This window comes from Aquila chrysaetos, chromosome 2 (assembly GCF_900496995.4).
Source record: "Aquila chrysaetos chrysaetos chromosome 2, bAquChr1.4, whole genome shotgun sequence".
NCBI classification, from domain to species: Eukaryota; Metazoa; Chordata; class Aves; order Accipitriformes; family Accipitridae; genus Aquila; species Aquila chrysaetos.
In genome coordinates this window covers 9,249,095-9,268,585 of record NC_044005.1, presented here as the reverse complement: position 1 = coordinate 9,268,585, position 19,491 = coordinate 9,249,095, and the positions used below count along the sequence as shown (strand labels likewise).

Sequence of the window (19,491 nt, the reverse complement as noted above, 5' to 3'; positions counted from 1 at the left end):
AGTAGCTCAGCATTTTTTCTGATCAGACAGCATAGTGCTCCAAGGATAACTGTTCATTTTTAATACAGTCAACTATCAGTGCACTTCAGTTTCACTCAATGAACAACCCCACACTTTTTCTTTAAAATATATACAGTAAGTTCATTTACCTTGATACACTTTCAAGTCTAAATACAATAGATATTAACATAGTTTCACAAAAAAAGCAGCCATGATCATGGGCATACAGTGGCAGGGTGAGATTTTGTAAGCTCACTGCCATAGCTCAATTTGCAATTAAAAACTATGTAAAGCTAAAAGTGTGATTAAATGCAGCAGACAACCAGCTCATTATACAGCAGCAGAGAGAAAAGCCTTTCAAACACCAATTGCTCTACCTGAAATATCAGCTGCTGTTGTCATGCCTGGGAGTGAGCAAGAACATCACTTAGCTCATTGAAAAGAACTTTCCCAGAGACAGATTGGCAGCATGACAAATGCAGGTTGGCTACAGAAATCAAAGACCAAAAGGATAGCCACAAAAAAGAGAAGAAAACCCGTAAAGAGCCTCAGACAGATACAGGTAAAAAGACAAATTATGTTCCTGTTTCAAAACTGTTTGGGAGATAATTTCATTTAAAGCAACTATAATTTCTTGTATATGATGCTGATAGACTTTAGCCAAGTCAGAATCATTGTGTATGATTCGGTGGGGCCCCCCCCCACAAAAGCTGCGGTGAAGGAAGATGCTCAGACGTATTCCCCAGCAAACACTCATCCAAGAAAAAAGCCATGTTTAGATTCCAGAAAAACGCCTACGCTGTCTTTGTGATTACCTTTCAGCATAACCAAAAGGGCTTTTGAAGAATTCAAACACTCCAAGAAGCAATAGGACAGCATTTTTTCTCCTCAGCATTTTACTTTTCTACAATTAAAGACAAGGAACTGGGCAGTCCTTATGCACAACAAGCCAATTTATTTTTTAAGTGCCTGTGCAAAATTAGAGTTTTGATTAAAGTGCGTTCATCCAAAAACAAACTTCACTAACTGTAAAAAGTATTGTAGTGGTCTTTTTCTACTGCTTATATAGGTTAACTTTATACAGGCATTTTTAAAACTTGTAAGATAGTAACTTTGGACCTGACTCTACAACTAGCTCACGTAAAGTGCAAGCTTTACTCTGCCAAACAAGCAGGGCTCAATACTGTTCAGTACAAACAGCTGAATAAAACATTCTGTTCATAAAACAATCTGTATATAAATCAGCTGAATAATGCTCAGTAAAGCAACCTGGCTATATTTCAGTAACACAGATCAATATTAACCTTTCTGTACCTATGGAGATATATCATCAGATCAATCTTATCCTTTGTATACCTATGCAGGCATAGTATCAGATAAGATTTTCTGTGTTTGAGTTGCATGTATAATACTTTAATTTAGGAAAATACCTGTGTCTAAAATATCCCCCCAAAATGAGCACCGTATCAGTAAATCCCACCTACATCCCTTGGTTAATTACATGTCAGCTTCTGAGTCTTTGATATGACAGTCCATCAGCTGTCATCTCGAAAAGTCATGAGACAAGAGTATTAATTAGCCAAAAAATGACAACTCCTGTCCATTGATATGAGTAACAGCAATTGAAACAGGAAGACCATTCTGTTTCTGGAATAAAAGCTGTTTTTATTCACTCTCTTTAAAGAGTGTAGATTATATAGAACTAAATTAGAATGTATAGCATGTAATGAAAGTATTTATTTAAATATCCTCTGGACACTAAAATCTTTTTTCCATTTTTCCCCCTCTCTATTCAACAGTCACATATTAAGTACAATTACTATGAAGTGTGCATAAATATATGAATTGTCTCACACTTCTACTGCATAAAAACAAAAGCATTTCAACAATTATACTTAAAAATAAACATGCATAAAGCATTTCAAGAACCCTGAAAACTGATAAAATAAAAAGCCACAATAGGTTAACAGATAATGAAAAGGTGCAATGGGCATGTCAACCTTGAAAAGGCCCTTTTAAACTACAATAGTATTGTCAGGTGCCATTACCCTTTGCCAGCCAGCTACCTGACCTCATAAATCAGGTATAACAACCAAATGAGAGCACAATGTAAAATCAGCACTAGGCAGACTTGTCGACTGAATAACGAGTGGCCTGCCAAGGTTTTGAGGTCACATTCAAAACTAAAAATTAATTGTAATCAACCATATTGATAAAAAAAGTCATGGCAACAAGACTAAAGCTTGCAAGTACCATTCTGTAGAGTTTGTGCTCGTGACTCCTTTCCCAGATTGGCATGGAATCCTCCTCCTAAAGTTGGTGTTTTGCCTGCACCTATTAGGGGGAAAAAAAAAAAAAAAAAAAGACAGACAGACATGTCAAATGCAGTAACTGAATTAAAATATTAAAAGAAAACTTATTGTGCCACTATATTCAGTATCTGTATAATCTACAACATGCCAAATTACATTAAGAAGGGCAACAAAAGTGCTTAAGTCATCGAGTACAAATCCTGTGCAATTTATTTCTTCCTTGGGATACCATAAGAATTACATGGCTCCATAAACCCTCCAAATCTCAGCTCCAAGGAAAGTACAAAAATGTCACAACCCCTATTTTAGGTAGAACATGAAAATCAATATTGTAAAATATTTCTCAAAGTAAATGATGAAACAATTGCCTAGTTAATATTTTTGGTCTGAAGAATATTCAATACAGAATTTTAATAGCTAATTACTGGCACTACAGAACATAAAACATGTTTAGCATTCAATAATGACTGTGTTGGCTACTACAGATGTAACACTTTAAAATGACTTCAGTTTAACATTAGGCACACACAGTGACACCTAGGCTACAAAAACTCCAGGTCTGGAACTGCTACTTTTATAGCCTGAAAGGTTGGAGACTAAAATAAGTTGAGTTGTAAATTAGCATAAACTAGAGGCTGGTTTATGCATCCGTGCCAATGCTGAGAAGCCTGAATGCAGAGTCTGCTGGGAGTCAATGGAACTACTCATGCAAACCAATCTCGCAGAACAGGTAATTAAACTACCAAGGACAGAAATAGTCTGCCACTAAAGCAGGAAGTTTTTTTAAAAACAATCAGGCTACCTCAAGCAGGATATTCTAATCTATCAGCTTAACAGCAAGTGAGACCAAAAAGCTAAATTGCACAGGACTTAAAACAAGTAATTTGTTAGTAATTGGACTTCTTAATTCAAGTAGTCTGCTCTTCAGAATAGGGAAAAAAGTCACCTTGTTGCCTATGATGCCTACAGTTTTTCCTCAAGTTCTTGTAGCTATGTTTTCTCATCTTACACCAGTTCTCTAGAACAAACTAGAATGGCTTTGGAATAGAAACATACAGAGGAGTGAAGTGTCACTTGAAAGCAGTTGAGGACATTTCTCCTACACCCCTGAATAAGATACTTCCAAAGCAGGTACAAATGATGACAAACTGTGACATAAATTGTTCACTCTTAGTAAACTTTCTTGTCTAGTCTCCTCTCAGCTGTATTTAATGTTCATCCATGTTGAAGAAAAAAAAACCAGAAAAGCTAATATTCCTGCAGAATTATTGTCTATAAGTCTTCGAAGCTTAATTTTCCATACAACCTTTAAATTAGGTTCCCAGTGCTATCCACAACAGAAACCGATTTCACATTCACTTTATTAACAGATCCTTTCAACAAACAATAATTGGAAGCTCCCACATAAATGCTCCACATCTTAAGTACTTCAGTTCAACATCTTAATTAGAAATGAAAAATATTCAATAGTGACCTCCTCACTAGATACAGAGGTAACCCTCCCAACTCTATTTCCTCCAGACTATTATAGACAGCAGTGTCTCCTTGCTATTCTTATAGGTGCAGTCTCATATTTCCACAAATGCTCCAAAACAAACCAATGAGGCAAAACAGAGAGGTTACCAAACTACCCTAGCACACATAACATTTTTGGTGTACATTTAATAAGAATGGATTACCTGGCAAAAATTATATCAACAGTGGCAGTAGTTTTATGTTCCTTTTCTTCAGTAGCAAATCTAACTTCAGGAATTCTACCTCCTACCCTGCTTTTTTTGTTGTTTTGGGGTTTGCTTTACCACAGGCTACCTCACTTGTCTGATTTGCAGCAGGAGAGCACACACTCAAGCATCAGTACAGTGGAGGAGGCCATAAACTGCAGGGCAAGAGCAGGAACAAACTGCAGGGCAAGAGCAGGAACAAACTGCAGGGCAAGAGCAGGAACAAACTGCAGGGCAAGAGCAGGAACAAACTGCAGGGCAAGAGCAGGAACAAACTGCAGGGCAAGAGCAGGAACAAACTGCAGGGCAGGCTGGAGGTAGCAGGCACATCCAGCACTTGCATCAAAGGCACCGTTGCCCCTCCTGAGAACAAAGGCTCCACTTTTCAGTCCCCTCTATCTTTGAACACACCAAAATACTGAATTCTATTGGACCATCATTGTCAAAACAGCTACCTTACTCTTTTACAGGTTTCCCTGTCACTACTAAAAAGCTTGCGCAAAAGCAATTTTACAGTGGTGATAAGCAATACTATTAACAAAATAATTTAACTTACGCAGAAGCTAAAATCCAGAAAGAATAAAAACAAAATAAAATTAAGCTGAGACTTCAGTGTTTTCGTTCTTTAAGATTCTTCTTCATTAGACATCGAGATATAACATTGTACATAAAAGTAATTTCTTTCCAAGCTATAGAGTCTGCAGCAGATCCTAGCAGAGCTATCTGAAAGACAAATTCTGCTATCAGAGTTGATGTGCCCATTTCTCAGCGAGTTAACTGGAAAGACTGTACATCTCTAATTAGCATTTGGCTTTGAAAACTGACAGAAAACTAGTCTGTTAAGCACTTACACTCTCAGAACTGCAAACTAATGTTGCCATTGATTATGAAGTCTCACCATCAGCTTTCATCTTTACATGCAGAATGCAAACCAAACTCATTAACGTAACTGTTCAGCTGGGTAATAAAAAGATAAACTCTTAAAAAAGAAAACTGTGAAATCATCAAATTCATTTAAAGACAAAAATCCCTACAAAGCTAGTCATTTAAAAAGTACAAAGGAAAGGAACAGCAATCACTAGACACAACCAAATTAACATCCCAGCTTAACTGAAATTTTTACATTTCTTGACCTTTTCCATTTTTCCCTCTACAACTTCAAAAGCGAATTAAACAAGCTTTTGGTTTTTCACATTCAGCTTTCAAGATACACAAAAATATATCTGAGAAGTATTTGGTATCTTCAAGTACTGCCTGCCAAATCTTCAACATTAACACTAATATTTCCCTAAGCCAACTCAAATACCCTCCTTCATGAGGTGGCACCTCACAAGGTACATTGTCATCTACTGATTATTTTTAGAAACTAACTCAGATTCTCAGCTTTGCATAACTGAAGCCTCCTCTCCAAGTTAGCTTCGGATGTTTACATGAAATTTTGGAAAACAGAAGGTGTGGAGAGATGTGTTATGCAGCTCAAAAGTACAGCTACTCAACTTTTTTGTGGTCCTCTCAGTGGGCTACAGTCCCCAAGACACCAAAAGAGAATTGAAGATGAAGGAGAAACACCTGAAAACTTGACGATACTCAGTCAAAGCTTACACGGGGCCAGACCCAGCCCATAACCCTGCATTACTCAAGTGCTGAACTACAGTGACCGTCCCTCAAGCCATCCCCACGTCTGCTCTGTGCAGCACAATTGAGGGCACAGCTGCCATGCGCAGGGTCAAACCCAGGCACCTTGGCTGTTTCTGTTTTGCTCCACCGACCCACTGACGAAGGAAGACACATCACCCTGCTTCTCTACAAAAATGTTCCTCAAGCAGTAAAAGGAGCAAGCAAAGCTTGAAGTCTGTGGTAACCTTGAACAGCAACAAAGAGAAGACAGATAGCAGGAAGAGCACTTATCACATCCCTCCACACAGAGGGGACAAAGAGCAGCCACTCGAGCATCTGCAGCTTAAAGGGCATTTTTCTGAGAGCTAGTGACATGCTGAGTTTCAGATTTAACACCTGAGGAAGAAACAGATTCAGTCCCAGCATTATGGATTTTGTTTCCTCTACATAAATGAGCAAGTGAAGACAGAGAATGAAGCTGCTTGCAACTTGACCTGAAGTGTATCTGCTATTTGATAGGACCAGTCCTACCAAAATCCTTCCCTGTGAAATTAAAACCAAAAAACACCAGCCCTTTCTTCAGGACAAGGTAGGAGAAAAACCTTCCGTTTAAAACCCACGTATTTACAGACCCAGCATAAAATCTGGGTCTGGTAAAGAATGCAGACTGCATCACCAACAGTTGCATAATCAGGGTAGACTAGATAATCTAAGAAAAATTAATGAGCTTCCTACTCAAGTAAGTAAATGTCCCATCACAATTCATGCCTACAATAGCAAAATGATGTGATTAACATTTTCTGAACACACAAAACTACTTAAGTCTGTAACCAAAATAATTCTTTTCTCAGCCATTTTTACAGGGAAGTTAACGGATCTGCATGCACCACAGCCTGCTGAAATGGTACTGCTGAATAACTTACATAGACAGACTTTTAATCTACTCCATCACAGCTAACTATCTATGGGCTTATTTTCATAACTACCAACCAAAGAGATAAATATACTGTTGTGTTCACCACACCCAAGTTTAGGGCTGCACAAGTCTATGAAACCAGTCTGTGTCCAAGCTACGTGCACGATTCAGCATTTTCACAACTGACAGCAGTATACTCTGCAGCACTTCAAGCAAGCATTTGTTGCCATCACAAGGACAGCATATAAAAGACTCAATGCCAGAAAAAAAACCACTATACACTTAACTGATGCAAGATTGCCACCTGGAGGATTTCAGAAGAGAAGCAAAAATTGATTCAGTTTATCTCACTAAAACATATAGCGGATAATTATTATTTGCATGAAGTAGATGCAGGTTTCCCCTCTTCCCTAACAACATAACATGATTATGAATTGGTTTTGTAATGAGAAAACCTAGAACAAAGTATAACAGGTAAATACTCTTCAGGATTTCCCAAAAAAGCCTGCAAATCCAGCATATCCATACTTTCTTCTGTGTTGCAAATTATATCATGACCACTCTACATAATTTCAAATTAACTGTGAATTAGCATCATCTCTAGAAATCTGGACCACAAGTAAGAGGAATTTTGCTGATATTAACATTATTTTCACTTTTCAGTATCCAGCGGTTTCATTTCAAGTTTAGTGTATTACTGGCAGAACCCACTTCAGGACTGTTGGAGGCTGCACTATAAGAAATATTTTATGTCAGGATTTGGTCTATCAATATATCCTACAAGGGAACCAATTAACAACTACCAAGTAAAAACAAAACGGCTACTCCTTCCACTTTTGTAATATTGAAAAATACAGAAAAATCCTTTATTGTACATAACAACTGACCAGACAAAAACACATGATCTGATACAAACATAAGAGTTCATCCTCTTTACTGTCTCACTAGCACTTACTGTGACAGTAATTGTCCATCTTACAAAGTTTCAGAGGAAAAAAAGGCACAGAAGATGAATAGCTAGTAAGCTTAGCTTAAATTTTATGAAAGCTTTTCCTCCCTGTATATAATCCCTCCCTTCTTTCCAGTTTGCTGACTGTAACTTTCCATTTCCACAAACCCCAAAAGACTGAAATACTTTGATCAATTCAAACACCAGTCAAGTTCTACATTTGAGGTCGATGTAGCTCACACTCCTAGATGGAAAACCATCACGAAGTTTTTAAGGATAAAATAGTACATGCAAAACCTTTCAGTAAGCTTCCATAGGCACGCCTGAAAAATTGAGCATACCACAGCTTTACTAAAGGGCAAGCTACATTAGATTTGTCAAAGGACACTGCAGAGTAAGGGTACATGTTCAGCATTTATGGCAGTACAAGTGCGTCACTGTAGTAAGTTGCTTATGATTTACTTGCAACCAAAAAAAAATTGTATTAGCAGGAAGAAACTTTTCCTTGATATTCTAATATTTGAAACAGCCTACTTACAAACGTTGTGGAGCCTCCTACACTAGAAGTTTTAATGAACACTTGTTGGTGTGTTAAGGGCTACTAGTTCACAACTTTCCTTTCTCCCTATGAGCAAAAGCTGCAAAAGCAGGTATTTTTCCACAAGCAACATTCTTCCCACCAGCCTCAAATTAGTATCTTGCAAACTCATGTACATTTGGAGACAGAGAGTCATAGTGTATGTATACTGCACAAGAGCCATGAGCTCTGCGTGATCCTGACTCGGTGCTGAAGTTGGATTAATACTGTCAATGCCCCTTGCAGCCTCACATTTCTATGACTATGTCTGTACAGTCATCACCATCCTAAAACCTCCTGGCCTAGTCACTATGTAAGAGTAAGTTAAAAGACTTTAATTCACACTAGTTATTGTAAATCTCAAATAATAAATGCCAACCTAGCATTTAAAGAGAACAAGCATTAGTAATTTATTATGTATTTTTAATCAAAAGCCACCAAAACAAATAGAAATTCCAAGCAGTCAACCATAAAACAGTACAGCTGAGTCAAGACAGTCACACTGTTCAATCTCACATGGACACACCAGTGATGCCCATTCACCCAAGATCCCAGCAGCAGGGTAAGTCCTGTGTGGCAAGAATCCCACTTTGGTGGCCAGCCAACAATTACTCTATAACCCTCCTACCTGAAGTAGTAACCTTGTACTGGCTTTGTGTGGCAAGGTTTTTGGTAGCGGGGGGGGGGGGGGTTACAGGGGTGGCTTCTGTGAGAAGCTGCTGGAAATTTCCCCTATGTCCGACAGAGCCAAGGCCAGCCGGCTCCAAGACGGACCCCACCGCCGGCCAAGGCCGAGCCCATCAGCGATAGTGGTAGCGCCTCTGTGATAACATATTTAAGAAGGAAAAAAAGTTGCTGGGACACAAACGGCAGCCAGAGAGAGTGAGAACCTGTAAGATAAACAACCCTGCAGACACCAAGGTCAGTGAAGGAGGGGGAGGAGATGTTCCAGGTGCCGGAGCAGAGATTCCCCTGCAGCCCGTGGGGAAGACCATGGTGAGGCAGGCTGTCCCCCTGCAGCCCACGGAGGTCCACGGTGGAGCAGATATCCACCTGTAGCCCGTGGAGGACCCCACACCGGAGCAGGTGGGTTTCCCGAAGGAGGCTGTGACCCCGTGGGAACCCCGCACTGGAGCAGGCTCCTGGCAGGACCTGTGGTCCCGTGGAGAGAGGAGCCCACGCTGGAGCAGGTTTTCTGGCAGGACTTGTGACCCCGCGGGGGACCCACGCTGGAGCAGTCTGTGCCTGAAGGACTGCAGCCCGTGGAAGGGACCCATGCTGGAGCAGTTTGTGAAGAACTGCAGCCCATGGGAAGGACCCACACTGGAGAAGTTTGTGGAGGACTGTCTCCCGTGGGAGGGACCCCACGCTGGAGCAGGGGAAGAGTGTGATGAGTCCTGCCCCTGAGGAGGATGAAGCGGCAGAAATAACGTGTGATAAACTGACTGTAAACCCCATTCCCCATCCCCCTGCATCGCTGGAGGGGGTAGGTAGAGAATCCGGGAGTGAAGTTGTGCCCGGGAAGAAGGGAGGGGTGGAGGGAAGGTGTTCTGAGATTTGATTTTATTTCTCATTACCCTACTCTGGTTGATTGGTAATAAATTGAGTTAATTTTCCCCAAGCTGAGTCTGTTTTGCCCATGACGGTAATTGGCGAGTGATCTCTACCTGTCCTTATCTCGACCCACAAGCCCTTTGTTATACTTTCTCTCCCCTGTCCAGCTGAGGAGGGGGGAGTAACAGAACAGCTTTGGTGGGCACCTGGTGTCAAGCCAGGGTCAACCCACCACAATCCTGTAGGTCTTATCTGAAGTTGAGAAATGCCCCTAGCTCCACCAACTTGTCTTCTCCATCCCACAGTTCTGCTGCTTCCAACTACAGAGGCTGCATTTCATTACGCTAACCTCCATTTTTTAGCCTGCTTTCCCCAGGGAAAACAGTGCCCACAGCAGCCCTGCCCACTGCTCTCCTCTCTCTGCCCAGTTTCAAACAAACCTGAGAGGGGGACAGAGGTCTCAAAACTACAGGGTTTCTGTCAGTTTTGTAAAAATAGGCAGCTGGTTGGGGAAGACACACGCTAAGAGCTAGCTAAAAGCTTCTGAAAAATAATTCTGATTTAAGTTTTTACTAGAGATGTGACCCCAAACTCTGTAGCAGGCATGGGGCAGCCATGGCCCAGGGCATCAGGCACCTCTGTGGGTGCAGGGATGGGCTGAGGCCAGGTGGGATGTCAGCCTGCGTGTGGGGGTCAGGATCAGGCCCAGCAAGGGGAAACAGGGTCAGACACATTCCCGGGATGGCCAGGCAGGACCGTAGGGACGCACTAAGTCCAGGCAGGACGTGGGCCTGGCTCAGCAGGGCCCACAGGCAGGCAGGGCAGGGCTGTGGGGAGCTGGAGACCGGCCCTGCTGTGGAGTTGCTGGGGCAGGGGCAGACATCCCTGGGGGTCTGACGTGGGGAGAAGCTGGTCAGGGACAGCAAGGGCCAAGAGCGCCTGGCAAAGCAGACAGCCCTGCCACCGGACAGCACACACACACAAGATCCCCGAAATTTCTAAAGGGCAGGTTTCCAGACTGCCTTATGGTTTGTGCCCAAGAAGCTTATCAGATGCTATTTTTCTCAACTTACTACCAAGCATTTAAAGGTGATTTCTGGAAAAAAAGAAGCTGAGCTTCCCCAGACACAGTACGTTTCAGGATCACAAGCTCAGTATGCCTTGCAGTGCCCTTTTCTCATGCTGTATTTTCTCAGTTGTGTCTTCCAGCTTGCCCCCACACTGCCTGCACACCAGCTCTCTAAGGTGGGTCTATTTTCTCCTCCTTTGATTAGTGTCAGATTTCCACTTTCTCAGCTTCTTTAAACAAAAACCTGATGAGAGACCTGGACTATCAGTTTTTGCACCATGTTGAGCTTTCCTCCCCTCACTCTCTTCAGCTTTGTACTCTGTTTTTCTCCTGTCAGCCTAAGGGTAAATACTTGTGAAAACGGTTTCTCCCAACAAGTACCACAAGACAGAGGACTCCCAACCAGACACAATGAAAGGGTGATCAGAAAATTTGCCACCTTCAAATGCGGCGCAGGACTCGCAACTTGCCTTTCTGCAAAAGCAGCTGCCATAAAACCAATGCAGATGGGCTCAATGGAGCTCCATTTTCCAGAATGCAATTACAGTATAATAACGGAGAGGGAGAAACTTAGCTCACTCTTAGACCCTGTATTGCTGTACTTCACGCTGCGATGCGTTCAAATGTTATGACTGATAGGAGTCTGTTAAGAACTTGGGTATGAAGAAAAAAAAAAAAGCAGGATGCATTCATTCCAATTAGCAAAATGAGGAATTTTAATTCAAATGCTCCCCAAATTTGACAAGAAGCCACAGAGAGCAACCTCTTTTGGCTAGTTTGAGACAGTCTGAACTGGCTATCAATTATAATGTGGATAATTATTCTTCAAAACTAGACCCAGCCAGGAAAAGCACATGCCTCAAACATTTTCTGTGCAAATAACAAGAGTTCCCTGGAGCTCAAATGTGCATGACGACCCTTTCCCACTAGTATCTGAAGACTTTTCCAGGGTCAAATCAGTTTAGCTCAGAAACTCAGTTACAACACACAGCCTTCACAAGCTCCAAGAATACAACATGTCCAGGGTTAAGCCTCAAGGTGGACTCTTACCTGGCTGTGACCACTTACAACAGTACTAGGAATTATAATTAACTGGATCAGTACGGAGACCATCAAAGCTTTCACTAGCTTGTGCTTCGTGAGTACTTTCCCACCAGAAGATCAATTGTGTCTTTCTAGATACACAATAACTCCCTTCCAGAGCATGAAGAGGGTATCCCCTTGCTAGTGAAAGAACTTACCAGCTCATGACACAGCAAGCAACAGGTACCTCACAAGAAGTGATGATGTCACTACCCAAGACAGACAGCATTGGTAAGAATTGTGGGATTAGGCTAACCTGCAATCATATCCTCCATTTCCATCAAGACCATGGCAATGAAGAGCATCAGCTTTATTATGCTGAGACAGACAGGTCATGCCCATCTCCAAAGGGCATCTCATTAGGCCTGGGATGGCCTAGCTCTCTCTTTGCATCTTTACATAAGCACACTATCTCCTTTTATATTGCCCAGCTACCATCAGGGAAGATTTCATAGCCCTTATTACAAAGTACTGCATGCGCAACTTCATAAACCTTACTCCAAATAAATCTTCACCTTGCAGCCTGGATTCCTGGAGACCTTATCACAGAATCTCACAATTGTAAATATCTCTACTACCACTTCTCACAAGGAGATCAGAAGAATTAGCTAAGCATTTTTAAGAGAGAATATACCTATATAACTGTCAAAGTCAGAGGAGTTTTGTGCTCACCACTTCCCAAAACAAAAGCTAAAAAAAACCCGAGTATGAATACCTAGGGACACCTACACTTCATGCTGCAAAGCCACAGCCCCCTGATTCTTGGACCAGCTTTAAAAGAATGGCCAAAACCCTCAAAAGCATCTTTGTAGAGCTCTAAGAACATGATCTTCCCCTGAAGACTCACAAGAACAGCTGTGCCAAGTCAGATCGAAGGACTGTCTAGTCCAGTATCCTACCTCTGAATGGTAGAGTCCATTAACATACATGCCTACAAGTGAACACAAAACAAAGGAGGAAAGCTTGTCATGATGCTTCTTTCATATAATCTCCCAGAGTCTAGAGATCTGTGGCTCAAGGATTTCCTGAGCCAGAAATAGTATCTTTTTTTTAATGGCCATGACACATTTTTATTCTGTTTGCCCAATCATTTTTTGACTCATGCGAACTTTTAACATCCACGACTTCAGATTCACAATAAATTTTTTTCTGAAAAAACAAACGAACAAACAAAAAACCTCCTAATGCTGCTGAACCTCCTACTTGCTACCTTTAAAATAAGCTAGCCGCTAGATTTCTTAGCAATCCCTAGTTTTTGCATTATGTGATACCGAACAATCGCTCATCCTTGTTCGTGTTATTCTACTGTATTTACAGACCTCTACTATGTCCCCATTCAATCATCTCTTTTCCATTCTGAAGAGGCTGAGTCTATTCAGTCATTCTAACCGAGCAGCTCTTCAAGAAGCCCTACTCTTAATCAGCCTATCTTCCTCTCTGTATCTTTTCTAGTTCTATTAGAGGTTTTCTTGAGGAGGGAGAAGAAAAGAGAGAAACACACCAGAACTGTACACAATATTTAAATTGCAGATAGTGCTGTGAATATGTAACAGTGTATGTATATGCTGTCATATTCTCCTCATAACTTCTAACATTCCCCTCCCCATTCTGTTTTTTTGTACTGCGAATGAACACTAAGCTAAATGTTTTTACAGAGCTCTCCGTTAAGACCTAGGGATCTCCTTCCCAAGTTATACTAGCCAGTCCAGATGCTACCATCCCACATGTGGAAGAAAGTAACAATCCTAACTCTCACTGTAACTCTCGATCCCACCTGCTATCCTACTATCCAGCTACCAAGAGCAACAGGTCCTTCTACAGTCTTTACCACCCCAAATAATTTTGCATTGCCAGCAAACCTCATTAACTCACCATTCACCTGTTTTCCAGATCATCAGCACAGATTTTATGGAATCTCACTGGCACCTCCTTCAGGAGACTTATTATTTATTTCTAGTCTACATTTCTTATAATTTGAGTAGTTACTCCGCTCTGTAAGGACTTTCCCTTACCCACAACAGCTCAGATTCTTGAAAAGCTTCTGGTGAAGGATCTTGCCAACCTCCTTTTTCAAATCCAACCATCTGCTTTGTCCACTTACTGACTTCTTCAGAAAACTCCAAAAGATCTGCAAGGCATGCCTTCACTTTGCCAAAAAACTTTCTTCCCCCATATTTACCTGCACATCCATCTATTCCGTCCTTCGCTGCTTCTGCCCTTTTGCCCAACAGACTTACTAGCCTGCATTTCCCCAAACCTCACTACAGTAGCAAAGTGAGAGCTTTCAGTCATATTCAAGCACAAGCCCACTCTTTCTCAGCACACTAACGCTCAGCTTTAAAACTGTCAAAACAATGGAAAGAAACACACCTGCACTGGAAAACACTGGCTATAGCAAGCTTCCCTGTGAAAGGCATCAGTGTTGAGGCTGGGGCTTCCTACACTAGGCACATTGATAGCTGAATATAAATACTGCCTGGGAAAACCTAACTGTGATCTCACACCTTCTTCCAACCCTGAGAGAACAAAAGAAGGGATTTCCCATGTTTTACAGTGAGGTTGCTGGGCTTACTAGCAAGGACTTGGCATGATCTAGACAGGCCACTTTGTATTAACATTAGAGAAGTGCAGGACTCTTCTTCCTCCTTCAGCAAACAACTGCAAGATTCTGAATCCTTAACACACAGCTTGGCAAAAATAAAAGGTTTTGCTAGATGTACCAAAGAGAAGTCAGTAACAGTATCTCAGTGCTTTCCATTCCCTTTTGCTTCTTTATGATGAAAATGAAAATAAATTATGAATAAAGGCATCTATAACCATTCGACACATATTAGCACACAAATAGAAGCCTTCATGAATCTTGGAAGGGTCTGGGGAATCTTACTGCACAACAGGAGCTCTGAACTCCATAGACACCAAGAGCCTCATTCAACTTCCAGCTCTGCAACAGAGAACCTGACAGCCCTCATACATAGACAACAGTCTCAGAGTCACACAGCCCTACTGACCAAGAGCCAAGGTCTCAAAAACAGTAGCCCAGGCACCTCTGACACTGCAAATGCCCCACACATTAGGGCTGCCTGTGAACACCAGACTGCAGTCCAAGGAGCCTCAGCCCAAGGCATTTCATACACAGGGAATCCCTTGGAGCCACAGACCTAAAGAGCCAACAAAAACAGGAGAAGGTGTTAAAAACAGGTAACTTTGATGGAAACCTGCTTATGTAATCAGAAGTCACTGAAAGCTATAGCTTACCAAAAAATGTTGCTTTCAGCAAGCACATGTTTTCTGACTTGAAAGAAATGTATGTTCCATTGGAAGTTCCCCAGCCAGCACAACACTCAGAGATATAAATTCTATCTTGCTTACACAGGAAGGGACTTTTCTCCCCATTCCCAAATACTTAGATCAGTGTCATATAAGCATAATAGACAAGCACACATCATGAAGACACTGTTATTACAGCACAAATACATCTTTTCAGATTAGCTTGCATCACTCCATTTAAGTCCAGCAAAAAAAAAATATTTACAACAGAAGCATCTGTTTTGGAATGTAAAGAATTATAACAGCATAAATGACCCATAACCAAATTTCCTTAAAGTATTTACTGTGTGAAACAGGGCCCGCTCTCATCCTTGCAGTAACTTAGCAAATCTACAAACAGCACTGTTTTGAACGTCCTTTCTATTGTCTCCACAAACAACACCTCACCAAACTACATACATTAATGCACATGGGGACTTGCTAGAAGATCACAGCATGAACCCAGAGTGAAGCCCCTGCAACCACATCTTGTGCCAGCCAGATAAAGCCACCATAAGCACGCTGGAATGTGCTCCAGTTACATTTTCACTTTTACACACCCACCTATCATCAAGTGTTTATCTGTCTTCATGGGTGCTAGAATTATTTTTCAGTCACATATGACAGCTACACAAGATCAAGGAATTAATGCACCATCCATCAAAAAAGATCAGCCAACAACAGCATCTCAGGATTTGCAGAAAAGGGGAAAAGTCTCTTAAAGGAACTTAGGAAACTACTGTGAAATTCATTCATTCAGAAGAAAAAGCCTTAGTATGGTGCACTACTCTCTTTTCTTCATATTTTTTTCATAGGATAAAGGCATCCCAAAATGAGCTCTTGCTTGCATGCCATCTGTCCTGCATAATTTTGGGTGGGAGGGAAAAAGCAATCCAAGCCCTTAAAAAAGTAGTCTCCACATCACTACAGGAAAAAGTGAAGGATACAAGAGCTGCTCATGAGCTATAAAAAAACATAATGCCAGTACCCTGAGTTGGAAGACAGCAACAGCATCAGACAAATCCTAGTCTAAACTCCCAGACTCCAATATGCAAGTGCTGCCCTCTCCACCACAACTCCTCTTTCTTCCCCACAGACATACAATCCATCAGTCCTCCTTATTTCACTGCTAAGCTCCCTCCCATGCTTCTTGCTTATGTTGCTTTCTCCTTGTACGCATTCCCCACACCCGTCTTCCTTCTCTCCCCTTCCAAACACTATGCCCCCTTCACATGGCCTTTTTCCAGGCACACGGGCCTCATCCTCCAGGGCATTCACACGAACACCCCAACCCATCTATTTACAGGAGGAGACTCTTGACCCTTCATTTCCAGCCTCTTTCTCCTCCATCACACCACCTCTGTGCCTCCCTGTACTCCCTCTACCCATCACACACCCAACATTCCTGTCCTCCACCCCAAACAATTTCACAGACCTCCCCATTCCCCGGGCACCCAGTCCTTCCACGCAGAGCCCCAAACCTTCTCTCATGCCCCCACCCCACCCCACGCAGAGCTCCAGGCCCTCACGCACTCGCTCCCACCGCACACAGAGCATCTCTCTCCCATCTTGCACAGCTCCTTCCCCGTTCGTCCCAGCCTCCCCCCCACCCCACTTCTGCCTCGCCCTCCACAGCGCGCTGCCCTCCCCTCCCTCCCCCGTCTCCACTTTGTGCGGCGCTTGCTCCCACATGCACCATCCCTGCCCCTCCTTCGCACAGCACCCTTTTCCACGCGCCCTCTCCCCCACGCACCGACCCCGCACCCCCCTTGCACAGCACCTTTTCCCCTATACATTGTCCATACCCCCCCAGTCCCCGCTCCCCCAAACCCTTCGGCACAGCACCCTCACCCCCCCCTGCCCTGTCCCTGTCCTCCCTCACAGGGAGGCCGCCCCGGCCCGGCCCGGCCCGCCCCGGCGCTCACCGTCCAGCGACACGAACTGCCCCACGGCGGAGGAGCCGCCGCCGCTGTTCTCCACGAACTGCACCTCGGAGACGATGATGTTGTCCTCCAGCACCGAGCCGCAGCCCGTGCACACCGCGTCCCCGCGCGCCGCGTCCACCTCGATCTCCGAGCAGCCGCAGGCGGCGCACACCCGTCCGCCCGGCATCTTGCCCAGCGTCCCGGAGCCGGGCCCGGGCGCCGGCCCCAGCCGGTCCGCCGCCGCCGCCTCCTCCCTGCCGCTACCGCCGCGGCACGGCCCGGCCTCGGCACAGGCCTCGCTCGCCGGGACCGGCAAGGGGAGGAGCGCGGCGGCGGCGGCCGCCCTCGCCGGCTCTCGCGAGACTTCGCCTGCCGCTCCCCGCCCCGCCTCGCCCTTCCCTCAGCGCCGTTAGCCGGGTTCCCTTCGCCATCCCGGGAGAAACGGCCGCGAACCGCGCCTGGGCCCCGGACGGCCGTTACTGAGGCGGCTCCCGCGGCCCGGCCAGCGGCGGGAAGGCGCTGGCGTCTGTCAGCGCAGCGCTGAGCTCCTGCGGCCTCGCCGAGGTGGCGGGAAGGCGCTTTGCCAGCCAGGCCTTGGGGAGGCCGGGGACGGCTCTGGAGGCGCTTCTTGAGGAGCAACTGCGGGCCCCGCTCTCAAAAAGGGGCATTATGTTTGCAGTCCTCCATGTTAAAGTGTTCTGCTGCCGGTGGCGAGCGTCTGCCAGCACCAGGCAACGCGCCTGGGTGTTCGCAGTCCTGCTGATAGCGAAAAGCCGGGCGAAGGAACTCTCTAAGACTCGTTTGGGAGTTTTAGAAAGCAGGCGTTCTTTATTGCACCGCTGGATGCACGGGGGATAGTTCCACCTGCCGTGCGTGCCGCAGCTTTAGCACAAACAGGTTATATAGAATAACTAATTGCATATTAATCAGATTAGTATACATAAAAATGATTGCAACTGATTATCATAGTACTGCCTACACCCAATCATGCGCAATGAGGGATCCATTTGAGTCGAAGGGCTGCTTTTGCGACCACCGACCCCATTTGAAGTTCTTGTTGGCTGTCCTTGAACTCTTTATTCTTGTCCTTGTTCTTTGATCTTGAAGCTTAACGCAGTTTCAATCACGTGCAGTCAGTTTCAACATTGTTCTCATGTAGCGTACAGGAACATCTAGTCCTAAGAGCAAAGAACTGCAAAACTTTTGAGTAACTACCTCTACTAGTTAATGGCTTGGCTATACTTTTGTCTATTGTTTCAATCATAGTGTTAGTATAAGATTTCTAATAATTATTTACCAAATCTCACTTTTACAGTCACCTAGCAGCAAACCAGTTTCCACGGCTGGTAAAAATATTAAAACCATCAAAATATTTAGACATGCCATACAGAATGTATGGAAATATGCTATCACTGCAAAAGTGGGCCCGCGGTGTTTCAGATCAGGTGATGTGTCTTGTGCTTAAGGCAGATCATGAGGCTTCCTTAAAATTTTCCCCAGGATTCATTCATTGCACCACAGACTTCTTACCTAACCTTATGTAAGTCAATAAATTCATGTCATGGTTTCTGTATGATAAAACAAGGGTGGTAACGCTTCCCTTCTGCCAATCCTTGTCCTTCCTCCTGATTTAGGTGGTTTGATTTGTGGGGAAAAGAGTATCACTAACACGATTTGCGCTGTGGCTGAATGGTACATTATTTTTGACACCCTGTGAAGGCTATAATAATTAAAAGTTGTGTAAAAACACATGGCGTACAGTGAAAAATGTGGGCCTCGTGTTCTAGTCTTCCGTGTGCCAATTCCTGTGTTCCCTGAAAATAAAATTGGGGCTGCAACACTCACATTTGAATTTCAAAAGTATAATACTTGTTATGCATCAAAAATTGATTAATTCATCAATCAAATCTAATCAATCATTCTGTAGTACATAGCTAAACTTTTGTGAGGCATAATGAATCAGTTTCAATAAAGCACTTTGAGCTCTGCGTAACAAAGGTGCCATAACGTGCTTTGTAACTCTTTGGGTTATTAATTCCTGAATCAAAGAACTCAGTTTTCATCCAAGAAAGTTACTGCTCACTTTAGCACTCAACCCACATGTAGTAAATTAGGTGCCATGCCACAAATGGGAAGGAAACTGAGCAGAATAGGTACAGTAGCTGGATGTTTGTATAGACTTTCTTCAAAACACAGAAGTCAGTTAATGCAGAAGTAGAAACTTTCACCTTCTTACAAACTCACTGCTGTCAGTATCCATCTTCCACCAAGTGACCCGGATGCAGCCAAGTATCACATACAGATCTCTACGAACTGACCAGATAATGGTACAAAATGACTTGCTATAGCACATTTAGAGGCACATTGGGGCACGTACTAAAGATATATTGTTCTATCCAGAAAGCTGAGCATCTCATAAGCATGAAATTATGTCATATGCCTAAAAATTTGCAGGTTCTGGG

The 19,491-nt window shown here is 43.4% G+C and overlaps 1 protein-coding gene across 3 annotated transcripts in view; it reads right to left on the bottom strand.

Annotated features, from left to right (window-relative positions):
• The window catches only part of BRF1 (BRF1 RNA polymerase III transcription initiation factor subunit), a 177,126-nt gene extending 159,755 nt beyond the window's left edge, over positions 1–17,371 (bottom strand). Inside the window, exons 1-2 of one of the 3 annotated variants that reach the window (XM_030033139.2) lie at positions 17,030–17,370; positions 2,254–2,334 (exon numbers count right to left, since the gene is read on the bottom strand). In XM_030033139.2, the coding sequence (XP_029888999.1) occupies positions 2,254–2,334; positions 17,030–17,216 (268 nt within the window). In that variant the 5' untranslated portion in view covers positions 17,217–17,370. Of the gene's footprint in view, positions 1–2,253; positions 2,335–17,029 lie in introns of all 3 variants that reach the window. The other 2 variants (XM_030033153.1, XM_030033144.2) reach the window with 2 other exon arrangements.
• Positions 17,372–19,491: the final 2,120 nt, after the last annotated feature.